At 38.5% G+C, this 25,281-nt stretch overlaps 3 protein-coding genes across 3 annotated transcripts; 1 reads left to right on the forward strand and 2 right to left on the reverse strand.

Moving 5' to 3' along the window:
- Positions 1-605: 605 nt before the first annotated feature.
- Positions 606-2,486, reverse strand: LOC114271575 (uncharacterized protein At4g22758). Its single transcript, XM_028213186.2, has 2 exons — positions 1,718-2,486; positions 606-1,070 (listed from the first exon to the last, which is right to left on the reverse strand). The coding sequence occupies exons 1-2, from the start codon at positions 2,019-2,021 to the stop codon at positions 892-894; spliced, it is 483 nt and encodes a 160-aa protein (XP_028068987.1). The 5' UTR covers positions 2,022-2,486; the 3' UTR covers positions 606-891.
- A 13,872-nt stretch (positions 2,487-16,358) lies between these two features.
- On the reverse strand, positions 16,359-17,624 carry LOC114271600 (uncharacterized). The gene has a single exon (XM_028213214.2). It carries the CDS (start codon positions 17,622-17,624, stop codon positions 16,359-16,361), a length of 1,266 nt encoding a protein of 421 aa, XP_028069015.2.
- Positions 17,625-22,097: 4,473 nt separating this feature from the next.
- Positions 22,098-24,392, forward strand: LOC145789843 (uncharacterized). Its single transcript, XM_082867373.1, has 2 exons — positions 22,098-23,271; positions 23,371-24,392. Exons 1-2 carry the CDS (start codon positions 22,176-22,178, stop codon positions 23,991-23,993), a joined length of 1,719 nt encoding a protein of 572 aa, XP_082723499.1. The 5' UTR covers positions 22,098-22,175; the 3' UTR covers positions 23,994-24,392.
- Positions 24,393-25,281: the final 889 nt, after the last annotated feature.

Below are 25,281 nucleotides of genomic sequence, written 5' to 3' on the forward strand. Positions count from 1 at the left end.
ACCTCAAAAAAGTTGCATAAAAATAAAGTATGTGGATCAAATCTCACTTTTTTAAACTACTATTTCATATTCCTTAATTTATTTATTTTTAATTTTTTAATTTTTTTTATATTATTATTGTTGCCCCTAGTATACAACAACCAGTTAGAAATGATCACTGAACAATACTTTATACAAGGAACCCTTGATTTCTCCAACCCTAAAATCATAGCCCCCACCATATTTGACAAATGAAGCAGATGCTTTCAATAATAACTATTTGCAGTATAAAAAAAATCCCAGTATCCCACTAAAGTCAGTCCATTCGAGAGAATAAAATTTGTGTGGAAACTTGAGCCTCTATTTTGAAAAGTTTTATATATACTTGTTCTTCAAGAAAAAACGAAATAACGACCGAATAGATGACACTTGACACCTCTTTAATCTCTCACCTTCACCATAGTGTGTTATCTATTTTTTAATATATATAATAAAATATATGCTTCAATTTGTCCTCACTAATAGATCATCAATCACTTTCCAAAATTCAAATCACTAAAAAGGCCAATATGAAACAAACAATTTCAAAATGGCAACATATGCAAGAAAAGGTGATCACCATTCCATTTAAAACTCAAACAAACTTTTTTCTTTATTCATTTGAAACATTTTGTTCATAATTTTAAAAAGTTACATAGCATAAAAGATCATTACAAGACTATGTATCACGAATCACAATTTTGTAGAGAACAGCTCAAAACAAGAGTCACTTGCCAAGAAAATTAACCTTCCAACACCAATGAAAATTCAGTTTTTTTACGTGCATAAATTCCAATCACAAAACTGAACACAGTTTTCTCACATGGGGGTGGTGTGATCAAATTTTGTGCACTTAGAATTTTTTATGATAATTTAATGAGATAATATCTTGAAGCTAAAGGACTTATTGAGCCATGCCTTCCAACTATTGCTTCCTCCCTTCCTAGAAATCATCTCCGACCGGTTTTCTGTCATCTGTGGTTGGGTCTGCTTCTTGCACATCACAACATTCCTTCCTCCACTTGATCCTATCAACTCCGATGGATTCAGAGCTGTAAAAAATTCACACAAATTAAAATTAAAAATTGACAAATCCATATGCAAAGTTTATGAGAACTCGAATCTGTCAAAAAAAAATCTGAAATTTTGAATTTCAAAACTTCCAAATTCACAAATGGTTGTGCAGCAGAGTTCATGAGAACTCAGAACTAACAAAAATTTTCAGAAAAATTAAAATAAAAAAGAGGTCAAAATTCAGATATGGGTATGTGCAAAGTTCATGACAACAGAGATACGAAAAATTCTGAAAATTTAAATTAAAAAAAAAATAGTCAAAATTCACAAATTAGTATGTGCAAAATTCAAGAGAACACATAGGTGCAAAAGTTTCCAGAAAAATCAAATTAAAAAAAAAAAAACGTCAAAATTCACACATGGCTATGTGCAAAGTTCATGACAACTCAGAGCTTGCATATTGATCTGTACAGAATTATCATCCTAATAACTCAAAACTCTAATAGACAGGTCCAAAAATCAAAACTCTCACATGGGTACGCAAAAAACACAAGGAAAAAAAAAAAGGAAGCCAAAACTGACACATGGGAATGTTTCCAATTAATCAAAAGTCCAAAAATCTCAAATGGGTAAGCAAAAAATTCAAGAAAAAATTCAAAACAGAGAAATGGGTATGTTTCAATACCATCTGATCCAGCATTGGCAGGATAGAGAAGGAAAGTATTGACGTCAGAGCCAAGAACAGGAAGTCGCCCTTCTCGAGCATACAATTTCAAAGCAGTATCAATAACAACAGAAACATTGTCTTCCTCATTCACCACAAATCTGATAGGTCCAGCGCTGCCAAGAACATTGACAGTGATCAAGAATCGATTCTTCTTCACACTCTGAGACTCGGTGCTCTTCTTTTTTTCCTTCTGTGCCAACATTTTCTCAGATACACTTCTATTCATCTTCTGTTTTAACTTTGTTTTTGTGTTCTCTTCCATACCCAGTAATTAATATAAAAAAAAGAAAAAACAAGAAGAAGAAAAGCTAAAGAAGGGGTGAGAGAGAGAGGGAATTGGATTCAAGGGTCAAGGCCAAGGCAGCGATAATACCATGCTTCTTTGGAAGAGGCGAAGGAAGAAGAAAGGAATGGAGGGAGAAGAGAAGATGAAGAAGAGAACATGAAAGTCCAGACAAGCCCAACCATTCAGGACTAAGTTTTTGAGTTTGGCACTGCAAAGAAATGAGAGACGTGGTTTACAAGGAGGTAGGAGAAGAGAAGAGAATAGGGAAGTTCACAAAAGTAAGTTGTGAGGGCTGTTAGGCTCACATATATGATACACCTCTGTCTCTATATATAGCAGAAAGAGAACCAGGGGAGGTGGTGTTTATGTTAAGTCATCTCTGTCTTTACAAAATAACATTTCAAAATCTGAGAACAGATAGGCTCAAACACATAATGGCTTATAGATTTTTTAGGAGTGACAAGATAATGAAAAAAAATCAAAAAGTTAAAAAGTTATCGTTATTTATCAAAAAAAAAATATTAAAAAATTAATTTTCAAACAACTCTGATGTCCCAGGCACAGCTGACTTTTTGAAAAAATTACACTGATTTAGGTGCACAAATAACACTGTGCTGTTCGGTCCGTTGGGGCCCATCATAGGTTCCGTTTTAATAATATGTGCCGTGCAATGTGTAGAACTCGTCGAGTACTATACGTTTTTAAAAAATCACGTTGATCGGATATCGGTAACTATATGATCAAATCAGTTTAAATTTATAAAATGGATGGTGTTATAGTTAATGGTTAAAAAAACTAATCCGACCAGATAGCTATTCCGATCAACATGATTTTTTACAAGTATATAGTACTCAACGGGTACTACACATTGAACGGTTTTGATTAGCAAAATGGGACCCGTGGTATGCCCCCATGGGTCAAACAACACCTTCAATTCACTGCTCGAAAAGCAGGGAACCATCTCTTCCCATACTGTGCATACACTGTCCCTTAATTAATCCCACCGTACAGCCTATTCCATCCCAATATTCTCCTATACACTAATTTATATAATTTTTTAATATACAATTTTTTCATAAAAAGTCAAAAAATTATCCCAAACAATCATATTTTTTCTCAACTTTTTGGTCTAAAAAGTCAAAAAGTGCACTTATTTAGGACATCCCAAACAACCCTTATTTTTTGTGAGATTTATATCTTATTTTGTATTTAATTTATGTATTTTTAATATAACTTCAAACATAAGTAAATTTATCTTTTTGGGGTGTACACTGCCTTGTTTGGGGTGTACTAATAAGTACATACTTTTTATCTTTATATTTTTTTCTATTATATCATCTCTCTACTCTTCTACACATCTTTTCGTAAAAAATTAAAAATATTAAAAACACTTTAGATCAAATACAAAATAGGACACACAAATGTGAGTCTCACCTCTTGTTAGAGCATTTCCAACGGTGACTCAAATTTTTCACCAAATTTGAGTAAAAAATGACCCATTTCACTAAATTTGATATTACTCGCTCCAACGGTTCACCTTTCACCAAATCTATCCCGGGACAACCGGGTGGTCGACCGGCCGGTTGATTGGTTAGGGAAATTTTTTTTTTTTTTTTTTTTTGCGAATTGTCTGAACTTTTTTTTGAACTTTCTGAACTTTTTCGGGACTACCGAGGTGGTCGACCGGCCGGTTGACCGGTTAGGCAAATTTTTTTTTTTTTTTTTAACGGTTTGAACTTTTTTCCTGAACTGTTTGAATCTTTTACTGGTTGACCGGTTGGTCAACCGGCTGGTTGACTGGTGTACCTCTTTCAACGGTCAGTAACAGTGATTTGGTAAAATCTGTGTCTCGTTCTCAGTTTGATACTTTTTTTGCTGAAATCTCATTTTGATATCAATCTGGTGCAACGGTTGGAGCTTGAAAAAGTAGGTTTTTCATCAAAATTTAAATTTGATGCTGGGTTTGGTTCACCGTTGAAGATGGTCTTAGATATTTGTGTCATATTTTTTATGTTTGGTTCACTTAAAGTTATTCTTGAACATTCAGCAATGCTATGAAGACAAAAACCAAAAATAGATGTCTTACAAAAGTGGGTTCATATCATGTGAGTTTCAACTCTTATTAAATATTTATGTCACATTATGTATTTAGTTTTTGTTTTTGTGTACTTTAAACTTATTCTTGAACATTCAGCAATGCAAAAAACATGGTGGCCAATTACAAAATGAGACATAGATGTCTTATAAATTGTGGGTCCCACAGCATGTGAGTCTCATCCTTTATGAGATATCTATATCACATTCTGCCTTTGTGAGATATCTATATCACATTCTGTGTATCATCCTTTATGCACTTAAAAATAGAGTAATGTTAAGTATCATGAAATAAATATCATAAAACTAATTAAATTGTGATTGCATAACATACAATAAACTAATTCAAGGATTGATAATTTACATGAAGGTTTTACATGATATTTCTTCATTGATAGCTAACATTATTGTAAAAAATATATTAAATTGAGTAAAAAAATATCTCACATTTTTTTAATTTTATTTATTTATAGCAAGATCCTGCATGAATAATGCCGTTATGTTACAGCAATGTTAGGTATCATGAAAATAATCATGAAAGTTTTATAATTCTTAAATTATACTTAGAATAAACTACTACACACTAATCAAAATAATTTAAGGATCATAAATCTTTTAACATCATTTTCATGAAAATTTTTTCATAATCACCAACTTTTCTCGTTGTGTTATAATGGTCTTGACAGAAGTATGACGCCCCTCACAAATTTATAACCGGGCATGAAGTTAACTGAGATTCTAAATTCAAATTTTAATTAGCCAGAACAGCATTGGTTGTGTATTTAACGAAAGTTGACATTAGTGTTACACTTCTCAAGATGTGAAACACCCCCAATAACACTCAAAAAAATAATACTCAAAACAAAGTGAAATAAAACAAAATATTTTTGTTTCCACCCTTTTAAGTGATTCTATATACGTAACAATACTATTTTATTGCGTCTTGGAGCCTCTAATAAATTAACTCTATTTTTGTGTGTGCACGCGAGTGTCAGACGCCTCATCTTTCAATATTTATTAATACCAGTTTACTTCTTGATTAAATTATCAAAAATTTAACTCAAGTTGACCCAGTATAGGCCAGAACACCAACCCCTTCTAACCAATTTTTTGAAATGTGAGATGTGCTGATAAAGAGGTAACAAGAGGAATTGCAGGAGGCAGAGAGAGGAGCGACAGAGGTGTGCCTTGGTGGTTGGATGGGTGAGTCGGGTAATATTGGAATTAAATGGGATGTTTAACAAACAAAAAAATCAAATTTGATATTGGGGTGTTTAAAAAAATTGGAATGCCTGACAATATTATTGGAGTGCATTTAGAGGCACCCTTACATCCTTTAAATTTTAAATTTTTTTAATGATAATTTTATTCTTACATCAAATTACCAAAAAGTCTCCTTTGCCCCCAACACCCTCTCCTATTTGCCACCCCCAACCTCCGAAAAAAAGAAAATACACTCCATCAGTTGGGATAATGTAGCCAAAGCAAAGAAAGTTGGAGGGTTAGGCATCAGACAAGCTAGCCTAGTAAACAATGTCAACATGGCCAAGCTCAATTGGAGACTTCTCTCTGAAAAACATAAACTTTGGGTTAAAGTTCTGAACTCCAAGCCCCGTTCTAAGACCTCAGCCCTCTCTCCCACTTGGAAAGGAATTAACAAAGGGGTTGATCTCTTCCAATTAGGCTCCAAAATCCTCGTTCGAAATGGCCTCCATACCTCCTTTTGGTTTGACAACTGGTTAGGCCCTAGCCCACTCCGATCCTCATCGAAGGGCCTTTCACCCTCTCGGACCAGCACCTTTTGGTTAGAGATTGTTGGGCGGCAAACTCTTGGAACCTAGACAGCCTCTTCTTTTCCCTCCCATCTTCTATCACTAGCATCCTCTCTTGCATCACTCTCCAATGGTTTAATCCCACTGATGATTGCCTCACTTGGAAACTCTTCCCTGATGGGTCCTTTACCTCGAGCTCTGCTTACTTACACTCCATCGAGCTCTGCTTACTTACACTCCAAACCCTTTCCCCCATCCCCTCCCTTTGATAATTGGACTTGGCTTTGGAAGAGTCGAACTTCACCTAGAATATCCCATTTCCTTTGGCTCACTCTTCACCAACGCCTTAGTACCAAAGACAACCTCCTTCTTTGCCATATCACTAGTGACTCTATTTGTCCTCGTTGCCTTATCCATCCTGAAACCACCACTCACGTCTTTAGGGACTACAAATTTGCCAAACAATTCTGGGATGCTCTCCAAATCCCAGCCGATGCCACTCCCTCTTTCGCCCACCCTCTCGCTGTCTGGATTAAATCCAACTGTACCTCCAACCTGACCCACAACTCATCCGCAGACCGGTCAGTCCTTTTTCCCATCTCTTGCTGGTTCATTTGGAAAAATCGCAATTCTTGGTGTCTCTCCACCCCCAACCCTCACTTGCACAACCTCCCCTTGGCCATTGCATCTGCCATTGAATGGCAACATCTCTCTCCATTTTGGCAACCACGCCCCTCTACACCATCCACCATCTCTTGGCTCCCCCTCAAACCTAGCCTCTTCAAACTCAATACCGATGGTGCCTCAAAAATAACCCTGGACCTGCCGCTGGTGGTGGTATCATTAGGGACTGGACGGGTAAATGGATTTCTGGTTTCTGTCGCAACATTGGTCACTCGTCTAGTATCGAAGTTGAACTTTGGGCCATGCGAGATGGTCTAAAACTTGCCCTTAATCTTAATCTCACAGGAATAGAAGTGGAAACAGATGCAACCATCATGCAAAATCTCATTCTTGGTAACTCCAACCATTGTCATCAACTTAGTAATCTCATTTATGACTGCAGGTACCTCATAGACCAGCTCGGCACCTCGACTATTAGCCATACCTACCGCGAAGGAAACAAATGCGCAAATTTGCTTGCCAACGAAGGATTCAATCATGAGGGTCTACTTGTTTTTTTCTACTATTTCTAATTGTATCTCCCTTCAAGTTTTTGAAGACGCTAGGAGTTCTTTTTACCCTAGAACTGTAACCGCTTAACTATTATCAATCTAATTTCCATCTTTATTACCAAAAAAAAAGAAGAATATGATATTCAAAATTTTACACTCAAATTTAGTCACTAAAGCCTCGTTTGGGAACATACTTTTTTAGTAACTTTTTAACTTTTTGACTAAAATGTGATGTAAAAAAAACTAGTATGTTTGAGGGTTGGTTTGGGAAGTGGGTTGGCTTTTTGGCTTTTTGGCTTTTTTAGCTATTTTAGCCTGGGCTAAAAAGCTTGGTTTGGAAAGGACTTTTTGGTTTTTTGGCTTTTTTGATTTTTTTTGTGAGAGAAGAGTGTAATGATTATGGGTTGGATGTGATGTTTTGTTTGTTGTGGCTAAAATAGCCTATTTTGTCTTTTGTGGCTAAAATAGCCAAAAAAACCTCCAATCCACCTTCCCAAACGGTGCCTGAAATGATTTTTTGACTTTTTACGAAAAGATGTGCAAAAAGTAGAGAGAAAATAAAATTTTTGACTTTTTTGTATGAATTGTTAATTTTTTAATTTTTTTAATAACTTTTTGACTAAACCGGTCGCTTCTTAAACGAGACCTAATAATGTGAATAAGAGTTTCATGACTAAGAAAAAACAAATAATGCAATGTGAGATTAGAAAAATATGAGACAAACTTGAGATTATCTAGAGAATAGGATCCATGATTCCATGCCATTGTCTTATTATAACTCATGAAGCATTGCTTTGCTTACTACCCCAAGTCTTTTTCAGTCACCAAACGTCCAACACATCACTGAAAAACACTGCCCAAATGCACATTCCATTCTAATATATTGTCAAATAACGAAGGGTAAATTATAAACCCTCTTTTTAAGATTTGCTTTAAATATGAATTATGTCATGTGATTTAAAAAATTATAAATATTTTTTTATTAAAATTTTTTATTTAACAAAATTAATTATAAAAATGAAATTCATGACCGTCCTCCTATACAATAATAAAATTACATGAATTATTTTTTAAAATATATTTTTAGTATCATTAAAAATTGTTAATTTAGTTGAAAATTTATTAATAAAAAGGGTCACTTATTATGAAATTAAAAATCTCATGCGATGAAATATAATCTCCAGAATAATGAGTGATTCATATTTTAAGCAAATCTTAAAAGATATATTTCTAATTTATCCAATAATAACAAACTATAGGACTCAAATTATTCTAATAAAGTAGTTATTTGTGTTAAATCATGATGGAAAATTACGTAATATAAGACGTATAATTAGGGTCATCAATGAGATGGATCAACTTGCAATTATTGTGTTCACATCACATATATATTAATAGATTTTTTTGGGTTTTGATCAGTTAATGTGCTGGTAAAGGCCGGGTTTATTTTAAAAAAAAAATTAAAATCACGTTCCATTCGGAAGTTTAAATTTTACGGGCTAAAATCAAACTGAACTGGATTATATATTTTTTTATTAGACTAATAATATTATTAAGTTCTACAAATTTATTTATTTTTTAATAATTCATATGATCAAATTAATTAATACTACTAAAATAATCAAATTAAAGTATAAATTCATCAAATTAACAAATCAGGACAATAGTATATGTAAAAAGTTGAGTGTGGAAGATATCACCGGCCACTGTCATATTCAATTTTAACAAATTGTGTTTTGTGTATTTTTTTAAAATACAATTTATAAGGATAATATGAGCTGTTAATTGTTCTTTTTTAATGGAACAATATTGATTTTAATATATTAAAATTGAATTTAACACTGTTATTTTTTTGGATAATATAATTTTTTTTTAACAGGATAGTTTGAGTCGGGCTGATGGGATGGTCAAGTTAAATTTACTTATGCGGGCTTGTACGGGCCGGGTTCATAGGCAGACTTGGATTTCAAACTTTTGTCCAAAGTTCTAAATTATCTTCTATGAGATGTGATAAGCTGAATGTGTAGAAGTGGTTTGAAAATACCCTTCGGATCCTAAGAGACGCTAAGAGTCTTCAAATAGTCACCTGAAAGGAAATAAACACTCTGACGTGGGTGCCGGAATTAGCACTCCAACGAACAAGTCAGTCTCAAGTTCTAGATTATTTGTATTCTAAGTTAAATAAGGAGATTCTTACCCTTTTTTCCCCTCCTTTTGTCTTTATCTGTAGTTCCTGTATTTATACTCGTTTCCTAGGCCTCGGGGCCAGGGCCTACTTGTTACTCATTGTCCTCTCTCATATTCGGCTCCATGGATTTACGCTTATCCGGCCTATCCATTGTATTCGGCCTCCTGAGCACGCCGAATAAAGCCGAATAGTGTCTATTCTACAGAGTACGTTCTTCCCGGCATTGCCAATTATTCGGCTCCCACAATTGCCTCCCAAACTCGCCATTGACAGCAGTTAACTGGCGTGTTTGGTTTTGATTCTGAAAAGCCAAGACATAAGTTAGGCGGCTTTGCCTATCCCAATGTGTCAGAGCGCGCACGTCTTTTTGGTCATCATTATGCTTTCCCGCCTCATTCGTGCACCTTTTGCATTCAATACGATTTGAAACTTCAGTCCTTTCGAATGCATGCTTTTCTCGAATACTTGGGCCTCTTGGATTCCCAGCCGGTATCGCTCTTCTGACGCTTTTCTCTGCAACTTTCGTCCGTCTATCCTCGTCTTCTTCACCTTTCGTAAGTTTTCTTTCTTTCTTTGCGATCCTATTTTCCGTGCTTATTTTAGCTTTGGTATACCCTTGGATCTTTGCTAAAATGGCTAAGCACCTGAAAGACCTCCTTTCCGAAGGTCGTATCTCGGGATTTCTACGACATTTTTCTATTCCTGATGATGTTCATCTATCTCTAGTGACGGACAATACTCTGGATATGGAGAGACTGGATCGTAACATAATCGTCTTGCCTCTCCTATCCATTGCGGAGGGCGGAGTCCGTTTTTCCCTACATCCATTCCTTAGGGCCGTCCTTTGCCATTGGGGTCTGATTCCTTCTCAGCCCAATATGAATTTTTTTCAAATCGTAATGGGGATTGTAGAGTTGAACCGGCACCTCAGGATCGATCTTGGCATTCCGGCTATTCGGCAATGCTATGCTTTAGCCAAATCTTCCGGTCGGCTCGGGCGATACTTTCTTAGGGCCAAGGATACTGACCATCATTTGGTATCAATGCTTGCCAGTTCTGGCAAGCGAGTGGATGACGTAATGGTCAATGTCCGAGGGAACTGAGAATTTGGCGAAGGCGAGGACCGCCTAGACCCTATTCCTAGATGGAAGGGTGAACCAGGTGGCCGTGTATTTCCTTATGTTTATTGAACTTTTCTTTTACTCGGCCTTATCTCCAAGTCTAACCCTTTGTCTTTGCAGGCAGTAAATTGAAGAAGATTCTGACTTCTACTGACGACACAGTCCTTGCGCAGATTGTGACTGCACTCGGGTACTTCGGCCGTCTAAACGTGCAGAAGCAAGGGAGAGCGGCCAACATACTTTTTCGATACGAGCTTACTTATACTACTTTTTCGGCCGCGGACAACATTCCAATTCCAACCGGCGATCAACACCTTGCGGCTCTTATCTTCCCTAGTTTCAAGAGCCTTAGGCAAGTTGGTCTCAAAGCTTCTGATTTGGAGCAAGACGTGGCGCCGGTGGTAGAGGTAGTTGCCGAACTAGCCAGAGAGTTCGCTAAGGAGGCCGAAGAGGTCGACGAGGACCTAAACTCGGCGTTTGAGGTAACCGGACTTAATTAGCCTGCCTCACCGTCCACTTTGGGTCGGGCAGAGTTTTCTTCTGGAGATATTTTTGCAAGTTTAGGAGACTTATTTGGCAACTTTTTTGAAAGTATGGCTGGGGAAAGCCTCACGCAGATGGCTAGAAAGAAAAATACCGAGCGAATGGCTGCCCGTTTTGAACCCGTCTTGATTGCGTATTTCAAACCCGTTATTGAAGAGCCGGTTCAGATTGTTGCGGCCGAAACGGCGAAAGAGGTTGAACAACCGGTCATTGAAGAACAGTTGATTCCGGAAAAGCGGGGCAAGAAGCGTAGCATCGAGGGAGAGGTCGGTTCAGAAGATAGTCTTGTTGACAAAAGGCCTCGCTTAAAAAATTCAGACGTGGTTGTTCCTTTCATTGTTCAGCCAAAGATGAGAGATACGCCGATTTCCTCTGACGCATCCATCATTACCGACCCAGCGATAGTGTTGAGCTTGGCGCCTTCAGTCTCCCCACCGGCTGATAAGGCATCCTTTCATGTCGTGCCGGATTTGGTGGCCGTAGCCCTATCTGCGCAGTCGGCCCTTTTGGTAGGTGACCTTAACTTGTTTTGATTTTGCTTGCCTATGGTATCTGACGATCCTAACTCATTTTGCAGACGGTCGGCAGGATCACCGACTTGGTCTACCGCCTACATGATGCCCTTGAGAGGATTGACCGTTTGTAGTTAGAAGTGGACGGTCAAAAGAGCAGGGCCGAGTTTGAGGTTATGAGAGCCGCAATGGAGACTGCGCGAGCTGAAGCCGAATTAGAAAGGGCTTAGTCTGTCGATCGGCTCCGTTCTGATGCCAAAGATAGGGCGAACACGAGCAAATAATCGCTTAGGCTAGCCAATGAGGCGCTTAACAAGGTGGAGACTAAGTTAGCAGAGTTGAAGGCGGCCAAGGAAAAAGACGAATCTGAGGCTTCTACCGCATTTGAAGCAGGAAAAGGCACTGCCTTCGAGGAATACGTAGATGAAGTCCCCAAGTTTGAGAATCGGGGATTCAAACATGGGTGGCTCAAGGTCCTTGATGCCGCTGGGGTTACATTGGACTTGCCAATTCCATATGAGTAAGTGGACGTTGAGCCACTTGAGTCTGACTCTGAGGATTGATCTGGAGGCATTCGAATTTTATGAAATGCTTTCACTTTTGATGTATGTTTTTGTTTTAAGGACTTTTGTTGGTTCCGAATAGTTTTCATGTATAAATTGGTTACTATCTGCGCTCAATTTATTAATGAAAATTACCTTGTCATTTCACTACTACTTATGCACAGTTTGTGATGTTGTATTGGCGAAGAATTTTTGCCTTTCACTACTTTAGATAAAATGATTATTCTGTTGAGCTTTCTAAGATTGAATATCTTGGCAATATTGACTTATCATTCATATGCCGAATAGTTTGTGGGTATTATGCTGGTGAATCCATTCATGGGCTGGCTGGGGCACTTAAGCCGAATAGTTTGATGAATGGCCATATTGACTTATCATTCATATGTCAAATAGTTCGATAAATCTGCCCTTGACCCAGGTAGTTCATGATCATTCGGGCGCCGGAAGAGACAAACTTAAGAGTTTTGAAGAATTGATTCATGGGCCGGCTGGGGTGCATAAAACGAATATATTGATGAATCTGCACTTAAGCCGCTTAGATTAATAAATCTGCCCCTGCCGTAGGTGGCTCATGGACATGATGCGCCGAATGGGCGCATGGATTCTGCCCTTGCCCCACGAGGGTCGACTCAGTCGGTGCCAGGCGATTGAGGTTTTCAGAATTTAATGAGATTGCCTCAATAGTGCTGCCTCTGTAAAGGATAAAGGAACAAAGGTACAACTTTTATGAGCCTAGTGAATAACTGACTCCAGCTCTTGGAGGAAGATTCATCGTGTGAATGTCGAACAGACTCTTCTTTAACAACAAAAGGGAAACGATGACGCTAGCTGAGCTGGGCAGAGATATGAATCGAGGTGGTGAACCTTCGCGCATAGGAAGTAGGAGTTCTAGGGACCGAGAGAGGCGTCAGTCTCCTCGACGTCGAAGCAAGTCGCCTAGGTGGGACAAGCAATCGTAGGGAAGATCTTTGCAACCCCGAGTCGAAAGGGGATCTGACACGAATCCTTGCCCATTAAGCTTTGCGGTATTTGTGGGAAATAAACCCATGACAGAGGCGGACTCGATCGTTCGAGACCCAAACGTAGCGGTCGAGTTTGCTCAACAAATTTTTCTTCCTGAGGTTCAGCAGTCAATGGTAGGTCGACAGGACTACGAAGTATTTCGTGAAGGCATTCACGAGGCGGTGAAGGGGCTTTACACTGCCTATGAAATTGGCATGCGGCTGCGCGTTGCCCGCCGAGAAATGGAGAGTAGGGAAGAACGTATTCGAAGTTTGGAAGCTCGCGCGGAGGCGGCTGAGCGTGAGTTAAGGAAGGCCAGGGCGGCTCAGGCACAACCCACCGAGCAGGGAAACCCAATCGTGGAAGAAAGGGTTATCTAGAGGCTCATCAGTATCGCGCTCGCCGATCGTGAGACGACGAGTATGTTCACAATAGAGTCTGCGAATGGGAGGGCCTATGAAAAAGGTTTTCATGAAGGCCAAAAAGTTGGAATCGAAAAGACCAATGAGAAGCTTGCCAAAGAGGTTTGCCAATGTGAAAATCGTGGATTTAGGCACGGTTGGATCAAGGCATCTCAGGCCGCGGAAGTTCTTCGAGCGTCGGGCATTGATTCGGCATCGCCACTCTTCCAGAGTAAACATTTTCCGTTTTTCTGCTTTTGAAGTCGAGAAGAGTGAGGATGAGGGTGACGCTGTATAAGGATACTCATTATAAGGTTGAAACGCAGATTACGTTCAAAACTATGTAATTTATTGTTTGATTGAATAAAAATGTTCTATTTATAAATATTTCGTTGCAGTTCGTATTTGGCATATACGTGTTTTGCTTTATTGCATAAATGCTTGAATGAATGTATAAACATTGATCGGCCCGAGTATCTGTTAAATGTCCTGTGATACGCCGGCTTATAGGCAAGGTCGACCCATACGTGATAGCCGTTTAGTCTTGAATGAGGCCATTGTAATTGGGCCATTTATCTGTGATCATCGTCTAGATAACTAGGTCATTGTAGCTTGAGGAAGCTGAAAACCAGTGAGTGGAGTGGTTGCGGCAAATTCGTCCCGGCTCGGGGCCTGGATGTTTGGCCGGTTGGATTGATAATTCTGTCCTTGCCCAACCAGTGCATGTGCTTCAAAAAGCCGTTTGGATAACTAGGCAGTGGTGAATGTCGACCAACATTTGTCTCACGAAGTTTAACGTTAATGAAATCACCTCGGGATTGGGGCCTCGAGATCGCTACCAGTATTGAAAATAAAAGGAGTGGGCGCCTCGCGCAAATAAACACGCTTGATTCCTCGGGGGGTGAGATAAGTAGGGGTGTTAGTTAGAGAAGCTCGAACTTCGGCCGAGCTTGGTGTTGCAATGGATCGCAGCAGAGAACCCACCCGTATGGGAGGTAGGGCGTCCAAAAGATGGCATGAGTCTTCAAGTCGTCGAAGCAGATCGCCCCGAAAGGAGAGACAACGACCGTTGAGTTTATCCTTCCTTGTCCTGGATCTTTGCCTTGACATTGTCAATGGTATCAAGGGAATTTTGGCAATGTGCAAGTCATGGGCTTGGGCACAGTTGGCTCAAGGCATTGCAAGCCGTGGAGGACTTCCGGGCGACAGGCGTTGATTTGGCGCTGCCGCTTTACCAACGCGTCTTTTTTCCTTTTTCGCTTTTGAGGTTGAAAATGGATATTATAATGTTCAAATGCGGGTTGCGTTTATGTAACTACTGTTTTAATCAAATAAAATGTTTCATTTCCAACGTTTGCGCCTTATTCTCGGCGTTTTTATATATTCAATTAGGCACCTCATTTCGCATATTGGCATATTTTGTTTCGTTCATGCGGACTTGTAATTTGTATAATAATTTTCGTATGTAACAAGGGGTCCATAAGATGTTCCCAATTCACTAAGTTGACGAATGGCATTACGTTCAATTATAATTTGATTCGGCTCAGCTTAGGTACTTGGCCGACCGACGTAATGAATCAGCCTGTGAGTGCAAGCTTTAGGAGCCGAATGGGGATATGATTTGCAGAAGGGGCTCCGAATCCGGAGGCTTATTTGAGCCAATCGTGATATCCATGAAGGGCGCTCCGAATCCGGAGACTTAATCGGCCTCAACGTGTCATGCATCGAAGGGGGCTCCGAATCCGGAGGCTTATTTGGCCCTAAGGTGTCATGCACCGAAGGGGGCTCCGAATGCGGAGGCTTATTTGAGCCAATTGTGATATCCACGAAGGGCGCTCCGAATCCGGAGACTTAATCGGCTCCAACGTGTCATGCACCGAAGGGGGCTCCGAATCCGGAGGCTTATTTGAGCCAATCGTGATATCCACGAAGGGCGCTCCGAATTCGGAGACTTAATCGGCTCCAACGTGTTTTGTACCGAAGGGGGCTCCGAATCCGGAGGCTTAATCAGCCCTAAGGTGTCATGCACCGAAGGATAGTCCGAATCCGAAGGCTTATTTGAGCCAATCGTGATATCCACGAAGGACGCTCCGAATCCGGAGACTTAATCGGGCCCAACGTGTCATGCACCGAAGGGGGCTCCGAATCCGGAGGCTTATTTGAGCCAATCGTGATATCCACGAAGGGTGCTCCGAATCCGGAGACTTAATCGGCCCAAAAGTGTTTTGCACCGAATGGGGCTCCGAATCCGGAGGCTTAATCGGCCCTAAGGTGTCATGCACCGAAGGGCGCTCTGAATTCGGAGGCTTATTTGTGCCAATCGTGATATCCACGAAGGGCGCTCCGAATCCGGAGACTTAATCGGGCCCAACGTGTCATGCACCGAAGGGGGCTCCGAATTCGGAGGCTTATTTGAGCCAATCGTGATATCCACGAAGGGCGCTCCGAATCCGGAGACTTAATCAGCCCCAACGTGTTTTGCACCAAAGGGGGCTCCGAATTTGGAGGCTTAATTGGCCCTAAGGTGTCATTCACCGAAGGGCGCTCCGATTCCGGAGACTTAATCGATCCCAACGTGTCATGCACCGAAGGGGGCTCCCAATCCGGAGGCTTATTTGAGCCAATCGTGATATTCATGAAGGGCGTTCCGAATCTGGAGACTTAATCGGCCCCAACGTGTTTTGCACTGAAGGGGGCTCTGAATCCGGAGGCTTAATCGGCCCTAAGGTGTCATGCACCAAAGGGCGCTCCGAATCCAGAGGCTTATTTGAGCCAATCGTGATATCCACGAAGGGCACTCTGAATCCGGAGACTTATTGGACACTATAATGGGAAGTGAATTGCACGATGGAAAAAGATGAGACTTTTTATTGCAAAAGTCAGCTAAATACAAGTATCAAAGCCCACAAGTCAGGTCAATGATAGAACTTTCATAAAACTGTTCATGCTAACTGCCGGCAGCCACGGATCTCTTCAACGCCACGGGCTGTCGGGAAGCGCATAAGCTGATGATAGGTGCTTGGCACGGCCTGCATGATATGCAACCAGGTTCGCCCTATGATGACATTATACAGCGAAGGAAGCTTTACGACCAAGAATTCAACCTTGACTATTCTGGAGCCCGCTCGAACGGGTAGTGTGATCTTTCCCAACGGATACTCTGGATTCATGTTAAAGCCAAATAACGGATAAGGCGCCAGAGACAGATCTGACTCGTTGATGCCGAGTTTGATGAGGGTCTCATAATACATAACCTCCGACGTACTCCCTGGATCTACGAGAAGGCGTTCGATGGTAAACTGGTTTACGCATAATCTGATGATCAACGGATCAATATGGGAGATTGTCATGCCGACAAGATCAGAATCGTTGAAGGCAATACTCGGAGCTTTTTTGGGCTGTTTGGTTGGAGTATGTTGCTCTCGGGGGACTGGATGCGATTGATTTGTGTGCACGGTTAGAGGTGCTGGCAGGCTGTATATCATATGGATCACGCCAAGTGGAGGTGAATCTTGTCTTAAGGCTAGTGCCTTGGTTGGGTTGCCTTTTCTTATGTACTGTTGCAGCCAGCCATCTTGCACCAGTTCCTCCAGGTGATCCTTTAATACGTAGCAACTTTCAGTTTCGTGGCCATGATCTTTGTGATACTCGCAGCGCTTATCCCGCCTTCGTGTGTCAGGAGGGCTTACCATCTTCGACGGCCATTTGAAGAATGAGGGATGTTGGATTTTGGACATTACCGCATTGATCGGCTCTGTCAGTTCCGTATGTTTTTTGTTGGTACGTCTCGTGCGCCTGCTGTCGACTTGCAGTTGTTCATTCGTTCGGTGAGAGCACTGATCATTCGATCGGCGAGAATCCCGCCTTTTATCTCGTTTACCCCGCTGCCGTGGTTCTAGGCTTTGAGGCGGTACGAAACTTATTGGCTGAGCAATTTTAGGGGAGGCCGTTTTACTGGATACGCGTCCGGCTTTAACCTGCAAGGCATCGTCCTCTACCTTGCAATATTCTTCAACTTTCTTCATCAACTCCCAGACCGTTTTGGGGGGTCTTTTGGTCAAGGAACTGCGGAGGGCACTGTCTGGTTGCAATCCCATTTTGAAGGCAGTGATGGCCATGGAGTTGTTGCAAACGTCGTTAACAAGATTAAAGCATTCCCAATAGCGCGCCGAATACGCTCTCAGTGTTTCTTCAGGTTGAATTTGCATCGCTCAGAGAGAGTCTGCTTGTTTCGGCTGGACCTCGTTGGTGATAAATCTGGCCCTGAAGGACTTCTGTAATTGATGGAAGCTTTTTACCGAAGCCGGCTCTAGTTTGTAATACCACCTGACTGCCAGAGGTCCCAAGCTGCTGGGGAATATTCGGTATATGAGGGCCTCGTTGTCTGCATGCAATGTCATGGCTTGCTTGTAGTGACGGATGTGATTGGTGGGGTCTGATTTTTCATCGTAGAGGGTAAATGACGGAGCTTTGAACTTCTTGGGCAGAATTGCCCTTGCAATCCGTCGGACAAAGCGATCGTTCTGATCTTCTTCATCCGAACTGTTTCTCCTGCGCTTATTCCTTGTTCGTAGACTTTTTTCGGAGGAGTTGGAGGTTTCGGATCGTCCCTTCTTGTCGGGCTCCGTGGATAATGAGTTGGAGTCACTATCAGTGTCCCTTGGTCGGGCTCGAGGTCGTTGTTCACCTGCCCTTGGAGGTCGTTCGGGATCTTGGCGCGCAGCTTCTCTGGATTTCGCTACTTCCAGGGCCAAATCTTGACGAAGACGTTCATTTTCAGCGATCATATTCTCCGGCCTCTGTTCATTCTACTTTGCTTGTTCCATAATTGCTTGCATTGTCTCTTGCGCTGAAGTCGTTGGTGAGTCGAAGTTCAAAGCGTGTCTTGCAGCGATGGTTTTCTTTCCGAGCATATTTGCTGAAGTAAGGTCATTCCTCTGTGTAATCTCGTCAGTGGCTACCGGAGGATCTTCGTTTACGCCTTCCATGGATGTATTCGAGTATTCCCACAGACAGCGCCAATTGTGTGGAAATGGTTTGCAAATACCTTTCGGATCCTGGGAGACGCTAGGAGTCCTCAGATAGTCACCTGAAAGGAAATAAACACTCCGACGTGGGTGCCAGAATTAGCACTCTGACGGACAAGTCAGTCTCAAGCTCTAGGTTATTTGTATTCGAAGTTAAACAAGGAGATTCTTACCCTTCTTTTTCCTCCTTTTGTCTTTATCTGTAGTTCCTGTATTTATACTCGTTTCCTGGGCCTCTGGGCTAGGGCCTACTCGTTACTCATTATCCTCTCTCATATTCGGCTCCATGGATTTACGCTTATTCGACCTATCTATTGTATTCGGCCTCCTGAGCGCGCCGGATAAAGCCGAATAGTGTCTATTCTACAGAGTACGCTCTTCCCGACATTGCCAATTATTCGGCTCCCACACTGAACAATCAACTGAACTAACAGGCCATGAAATATTTGGACGAGTTAAATAATATTGGATTTTTTTGTCTACGAGCTATAATCTATTGGATGACCCCTACATATAATAACAAGAGAATTATAAAGACGGTCTTCTTTTATTTATTTATTTTTATTGTCAATCATTCTATTTATTTTGTAGCAATCATGCTTGCCATGGGTTTGACTCTACAATTTAAAAAAAAAAAAAAATTCACAAGATTAGGTGACGTTTGGATGAATTGACCCAGTTTTTTAAAAAACATAAAATTTATTTTAAAATTTTTCAAAACTGGTTTTGCACAAAAATTAAAATGACAGATGGTTTTCAAATTTTTTATTCTTTTTATTTTATGAAAACATGAAAATCAAAAGTAAAAAACTAAAGCGACAAAAAGTATAAACACAACACAACAATTCATCCTGTGAGTTTGAAAGCAATCTAATGTTTTGATTTTTAATTTTTAATTTTTAATTTTTTGAGCTTACTTCTTGTACTTGCCATGAACATGTTCAAGTAAGCACCTCCTAACAAATAAACCAAGCTAACAACCTAAAAAATTTAAAAACCAAACCACCAGTTAAATAACTGATGGAGTCAATATCGAACATCACTACCATATACACAAATAAGAATATATTCATCATGAAAATTCGAAGTTAGTTGACTGTGCTCCATATTGGAACAACAATTTTACCGACACAGAACTATACATAAAACAAAAAGTAAATAGCCAAAAGTGTCTTTTCTAGTGCTTTTTGGCCAAAATCCAAACCTAAAATTTGATACAGATCTTACCCACTGTTCCCTATGTTATGTATAAGGTCATATGATCAGAGACAAAACGCTAGTTTATTAGCTTATTTAATTTATTTAGTTAAAAAACTTAGGTATTATTTGGTAAGTTTATTTTTTTATTAAAAAGTCTAAATTAGTTAAATTTGCTTATGTTAAAAAAACCCAAAAAAATAAAAAAAAAAATCTCAAAAGGTTAAAAATATACAAAACGAATTAATTTTGTTATCGTTAGCTTTTGTAGATTTATTTTTAGCTAATAAACTAATTTTTTTAACTATCTCGCAAAGGAAGTCTCAATTGATATATGTGATTTGTAAATGATTGTGGCCTTGTTTGGCTGGTCTCTTCGAGAGACACTTTTTGAGAAAAAAGTTTCAAAAATTTATTTGGTTAAAAAAAAAATTAAAATTCAAAATTACTTTTCTCTTTATTGCATATCAATTAATTCCTTCTTTTTTTCCTCTCCTCTCTCATTCTCTCACATCTTACATATTAATCAATCATTTTTTTCTCTCACACACATTTATTTTACTACAAATAAATAAATAAATAAATAAAATTTCCAAACTCTAAAACTATTTTCAAAACATACAACTAAATAAATTTTTAAATTTTGTAAACTCTTTTCAAAAAATTATTTTTTAAAATTATTTCTCAAATACAAACCAAATATAGCCTGTGTATTTCAAAATTAATTTTTCAAGTCCAATGTGACCCAATGTTCCACATCAGCAAAATAAAAAACAAAAAATAAGAAATCGTATTTGGGTAAACTTTAATTGTAGAGCATAATTCACGTTTTAGTGACGGAATCGAGATTTTAATTTAGGAGGGATAATATTAAGTCAGATATTATAAATATTACTAAACGTACGCATGACAAAAAAAAAGTTTATTATCAAACAAATTGCATATAGATTGAAGACACAAAAATAAAAAAATAAAAAAATTATATATTTTAGTATAAAAGAGACGTTGATAACATTTTTGTTTTCATCAGTACGACTTACACATTTATGATGAAAAATGGACCAAGGGCTATGAGAATTAGGAAAACTTAATATAAATTTGTCAAACTTGTAGAGTTACTGATTTTTTTTCTCTCCCAATATTAAGGAATTTCAGTATAATTTATCCTTTAAAAAAAAAAGAAAATTGAATTAGTGTGCTTAGTTTCAATTTTCTGAATTTAGTTTTCTGAAAATTGAGTTTTTTGATTTTCGTATTTTTTTTTGTTTTGTTTTTAGTGAATATTTTTTAAATTTTAAGCAATTTTTTTTTTTTACTTTTTTAGATACACCTTACTTAGATGTATCTAAATAGCAAAATATTTGTGAAAAAATATTTTAAAAATTAGTAACTACACAAAAATATAAAAAAATGAACTGAATTTTCGTATTTTTTTTAATATATTTTTGGTATTTAGTGAATTTTTTTTTAAAAAAAAATTTCACAAACATTATATTTTTTTAATGTATTTATGTTGGGTGTGTCTTAAAAATTAAAAAAATTACTTAAAATATTAAAAAATTCAATAAAAACAAAAAAAAAATACAGAAAACGAAAAAATAAATTTTTAAAAAAAGTGAATTCTAAACATTGTTGAGAGGGTATAACATGAATAAGCCCAGTCCAATAGACAGTTGGGCCTGGTCTATGAATGCCCCTCCAAAATGATCTTCCTGTGTTATTCACATGAGTTATTCTTTCTTGGGAAAATTACCATGTAATCCTATGTAGGGGATCTATTTCCCTTCTAATTCTAATTTATTTTTAATAGTTTAATAGGTCCACAGTTTTTTTAGTTTTATACCCAGAGGTCCCGTTTTTTATTTTCGTATTTTTAAATGACTGTGTTACCCTTTGTTTTGAGATCTATATGTACGTGAGAAATCAAATTTTTGCTTCGTTGAAAAAAAGGAAATCAAATCTTCGTCTCCGCGATCTTGATTTCTCTTCGTTGTGGCGATCTCATTGTGCTGTGTGGTCGATCTCATTGTGCTGTGAGGTGGATCTGGTTGTGCGATTTGAATCTCTGTATACAGTCGATATCTTCGTACGTTGTCTCTCTGTCTCTCTCTCTCTGGTGATAGATATATGTATGTGTATGTATGTATCTGTCGATACATAGATATACATATATATGTATATATATATATATATATATATATATTTGTCTGTGTGTGTATGTGGTTTGTATTTGTCGATATATATGTATGTATATATATATATAAGCAAATTTGCGTGATATGTGGTTTGTGTTTAGCGAATTTTGTTTGTTTGATTTTGATTTTGTTGATTTTGTTTGTCGTATAGTGTAATGTGTTTTGAAGTTGTATTTTGGAATTGTGAATTCTGGTGTTTTGGTACTGATATGTTGTAAGTGTATAATTTTACAGTTTTGGAATTGTAAATTGTGCACTGTTGTTATTGATATGTTGTAACTGCATAATTTTGCAGTTTGGAATCTGTGAACAATTGTTTGTTGGTTTCTGATTTTGTAGTATGGAGCGGTGTTTCATGTTAATGTGCAAATACAGTAATTGTTGTGCTGCTATTAAGATTAGTGACGGATGTAGTTATGATGAAGTTGTCGAGAAAATATGTGCGAAGTTCAAGGAGTTGAGTGTTGGTAACTTTTGTTTGTTTTTCTCTGTTCCTGGATATTCTAATTGTATTGTTGAATGTGATGATGATTTGGGGAATATGCTGTCAATGGTAGGTGGTAGTGGTTGTCATGTTGTTGATGTTATTGTGGGGGATAAGAGAGTTGTGGAGGTTGATGATGGTAATTCTTGTAGGATTGATTCTGTAACTTGTGAGAGTTCTTTTGTGAATGATTGTGATGATGTTGGTGGTTTGTTGCGTAGTTTTTATCCAGAACCAGAGAGAGTTTTGTTGTCTGCTAGTTGGAAGGGGATTATACATAGTGTTGGTCAAGAATTTGAAGGTGGAGTGTCGGGGTTCCGCATTGCATTGGCTAAGTATGCGGTTCAGTGTGGTTTTGCAGTGAATTATTTGAAGAATGATGCAACAAGAGTAACCGCTGAATGTATGATGAAGTCGTCTACGGGTTGTAAATGGTTTGTGCATGGAAGGGTGTTGATGGATTCTGGTGTTTTTTTTATAATGAAGTTGGATAATGTGCATACTTGTGGGGTTGTTGCTCGTAGATCTTGTAGCAAAATGGTTGGTTCTAGACTTGTGTCTGATATTGTGCAAAATGATATTAGTGATAATCCGTTGACTCGTCCTATTGAAGTTAAAAAAAAGTTGAAGAAGCAATATGGTATAGATGTTTCTTATCGGGTTGCATGGTTAGGAGTTGATAAGGCAAGAGGTGGGTTGTTTGGTGATTTTGCAACTTCTTTTGACCAGCTTCGATGGTACCTTGAGACGGCTATGAGAACGAATCCGGGAAGTGTGTTTGAATTAGATGTGGATGAAAGTAGTGGGTGTTTTCGGAGGTTGTTTGTGGCATTTCATGGATGTTTGTATGGCTTTCAATTTTGTCGTCCGTTGTTGTTTGTTGATGGTACATTTTTGAAGGGGCGTTACAAGGGGCATTTGCTTGCAGCAACATCAAAGGATGGTAATCAAGGTATGTATTTATTTGCAGTTAGTATTGGTTTAGTTTGTCAGTGTGTTATTGTATTGTGAGTCTGCTAATTTTTGCAGTTTCATGTGGTTTTGTTTGCAGGTTTGTTTCCTTTGGCTTTTGCGATTGTTGACGCTGAAAATCAAGATAATTGGATGTGGTTCTTAAGTCAGTTGTTGAAGGCTGTTGGTTCAGGCCGGAGATTGACTTTTGTGTCGGACCGTCAACATGGATTGCTAGACGCTCTTTCAGTGGTTTTTCCCAACGCACATCATGCTTATTGCTTGAATCATTTGAAGAGAAATTTGATTGACAAATTGGTGGGACTTCGTACTAACTATAAGCTGTGTTTGATGAAAATATTAGTTAAATGTGCTTATGCGCCAACGGTTGCTTCTTTCCAACATTATATGGAGAAATTGAGGCGTATTGCTGGGAATGGTAGAGTTGATAGTATGTTGGATGGTTTGCAAAATGATAAGTGGGCCAATGCATTTTTTAGAGGGAAACGATATGGTGAGATGTCATCTAATGCTGCCGAGTCTTACAATAATTGGATTGGTGGGGCCCGTGAGTTGCCTATTACTTGTATGGTTGATATGATTAGGGTTCAAATCATGACTCAATTGTCGGATAGAAGAGCTGAATCTAGAAGATGGACTACGAAATTGTGTCCAGTTATGGAAAAGAAGTTGGTGGACTCTTTGGAGCTAGCTAAGTCTTGAGATGTGATTGTTGCTAGTGATACTGTGCTTGAGGTTCATTCTTCTATTTCTTTTTATGTTGATATTGGTAGACAAACTTGTTCTTGCCATGAATGGCAATTGAATGGTTTTCCTTGTTGTCATGCTGTGCATGCTTTGCGTAGTAGTGGTAGAGATGTGTATGGTTTCATTGATCCTTTTTTTCATGTAGATTGTTTTAGAGAGTCATACAAGGAATCTGTTTATCCAGTGCCTTCAAGTGAGAGATTTGACTTTGATGGTGCCAGTAGTTCGGTTATCAAACCTCCTATAACGAAGAAGCAGCCCGGGCGGAACAAGAAGAAGAGGATACCTTCAAGGGGTGAGAATGTGAAGCAAATCAAGTGTGGGAGGTGCTTGAAATATGGGAATCACAATAAGAAGACGTGTAAGGCTGCTATTTGAGGTCACAATCTATTCTTTTGGATTTGTATTTGAATTTGAGGAATTATGATAATAAAAAATGTGATACTTGGTATTATGGAAGTAATGAATAAAGTTGGTTGAATTGTTTTTTTTTTTGTTGATGTGTTTTTTACTTATTGAAGTTGTTTTCTAATAGTCTGGTTTTGTTTTTTATTTTTATGGAATGCAGAGAAGGTTGTTGAAAATTTCTTATTGAAACAGTATAATATGGAAACGCAGTTCATATTTCATAGCGATAAAACTGTATAATTTTGCAGTTTTAAGAATTATTAGAAACAACCTGATGAAACCGCATAATTTTGCAGTTTTAAAAATTATTAGAAACAAGGTGATGAAACTGAAAAATTTTGCAGTTTGAAGAATTATTAGAATCAACCTTTACTGTATGAAAATATATGCAACCACAAACAGGTAGACAAACAATCAGAAGAAGAACCACAATAAAAATAATAATAATAAGAAGAGCAACAACAACATCAATCATTTTCACCATAACCATGATAACCAGAAAAAGATCATTCCCAAAAGTATATAAAGTACTTGTCACATGTTAAAAAAGAAAAATAAAAAAAAAATAAAAAAAATAAAAAAAAAAGGTTCAAAGATATGTTCCCTTGAATATTTGTATTGTTAAGAAGTTTGTTCATTGTTTCTATGGTTTGGTATGTTTTGTCAACATTTGGTAGTGCTCGAGTTTCCAAGATCGGTTCTCATCATTGAGGAATTGATTGATGATTTGTGCTCGAAATTTGACCCACTCAGTTGGACGAAGTTTTTTCTGCACAGGTTGCCAGTTGAGATATTGGTTGATAACATTGCAGACGGCAATTGCACAATCATTCCT

Source organism: Camellia sinensis, chromosome 4 (genome assembly GCF_055761805.1).
Source record: "Camellia sinensis isolate YWXY chromosome 4, ASM5576180v1, whole genome shotgun sequence".
Classification (NCBI taxonomy): Eukaryota; Viridiplantae; Streptophyta; class Magnoliopsida; order Ericales; family Theaceae; genus Camellia; species Camellia sinensis.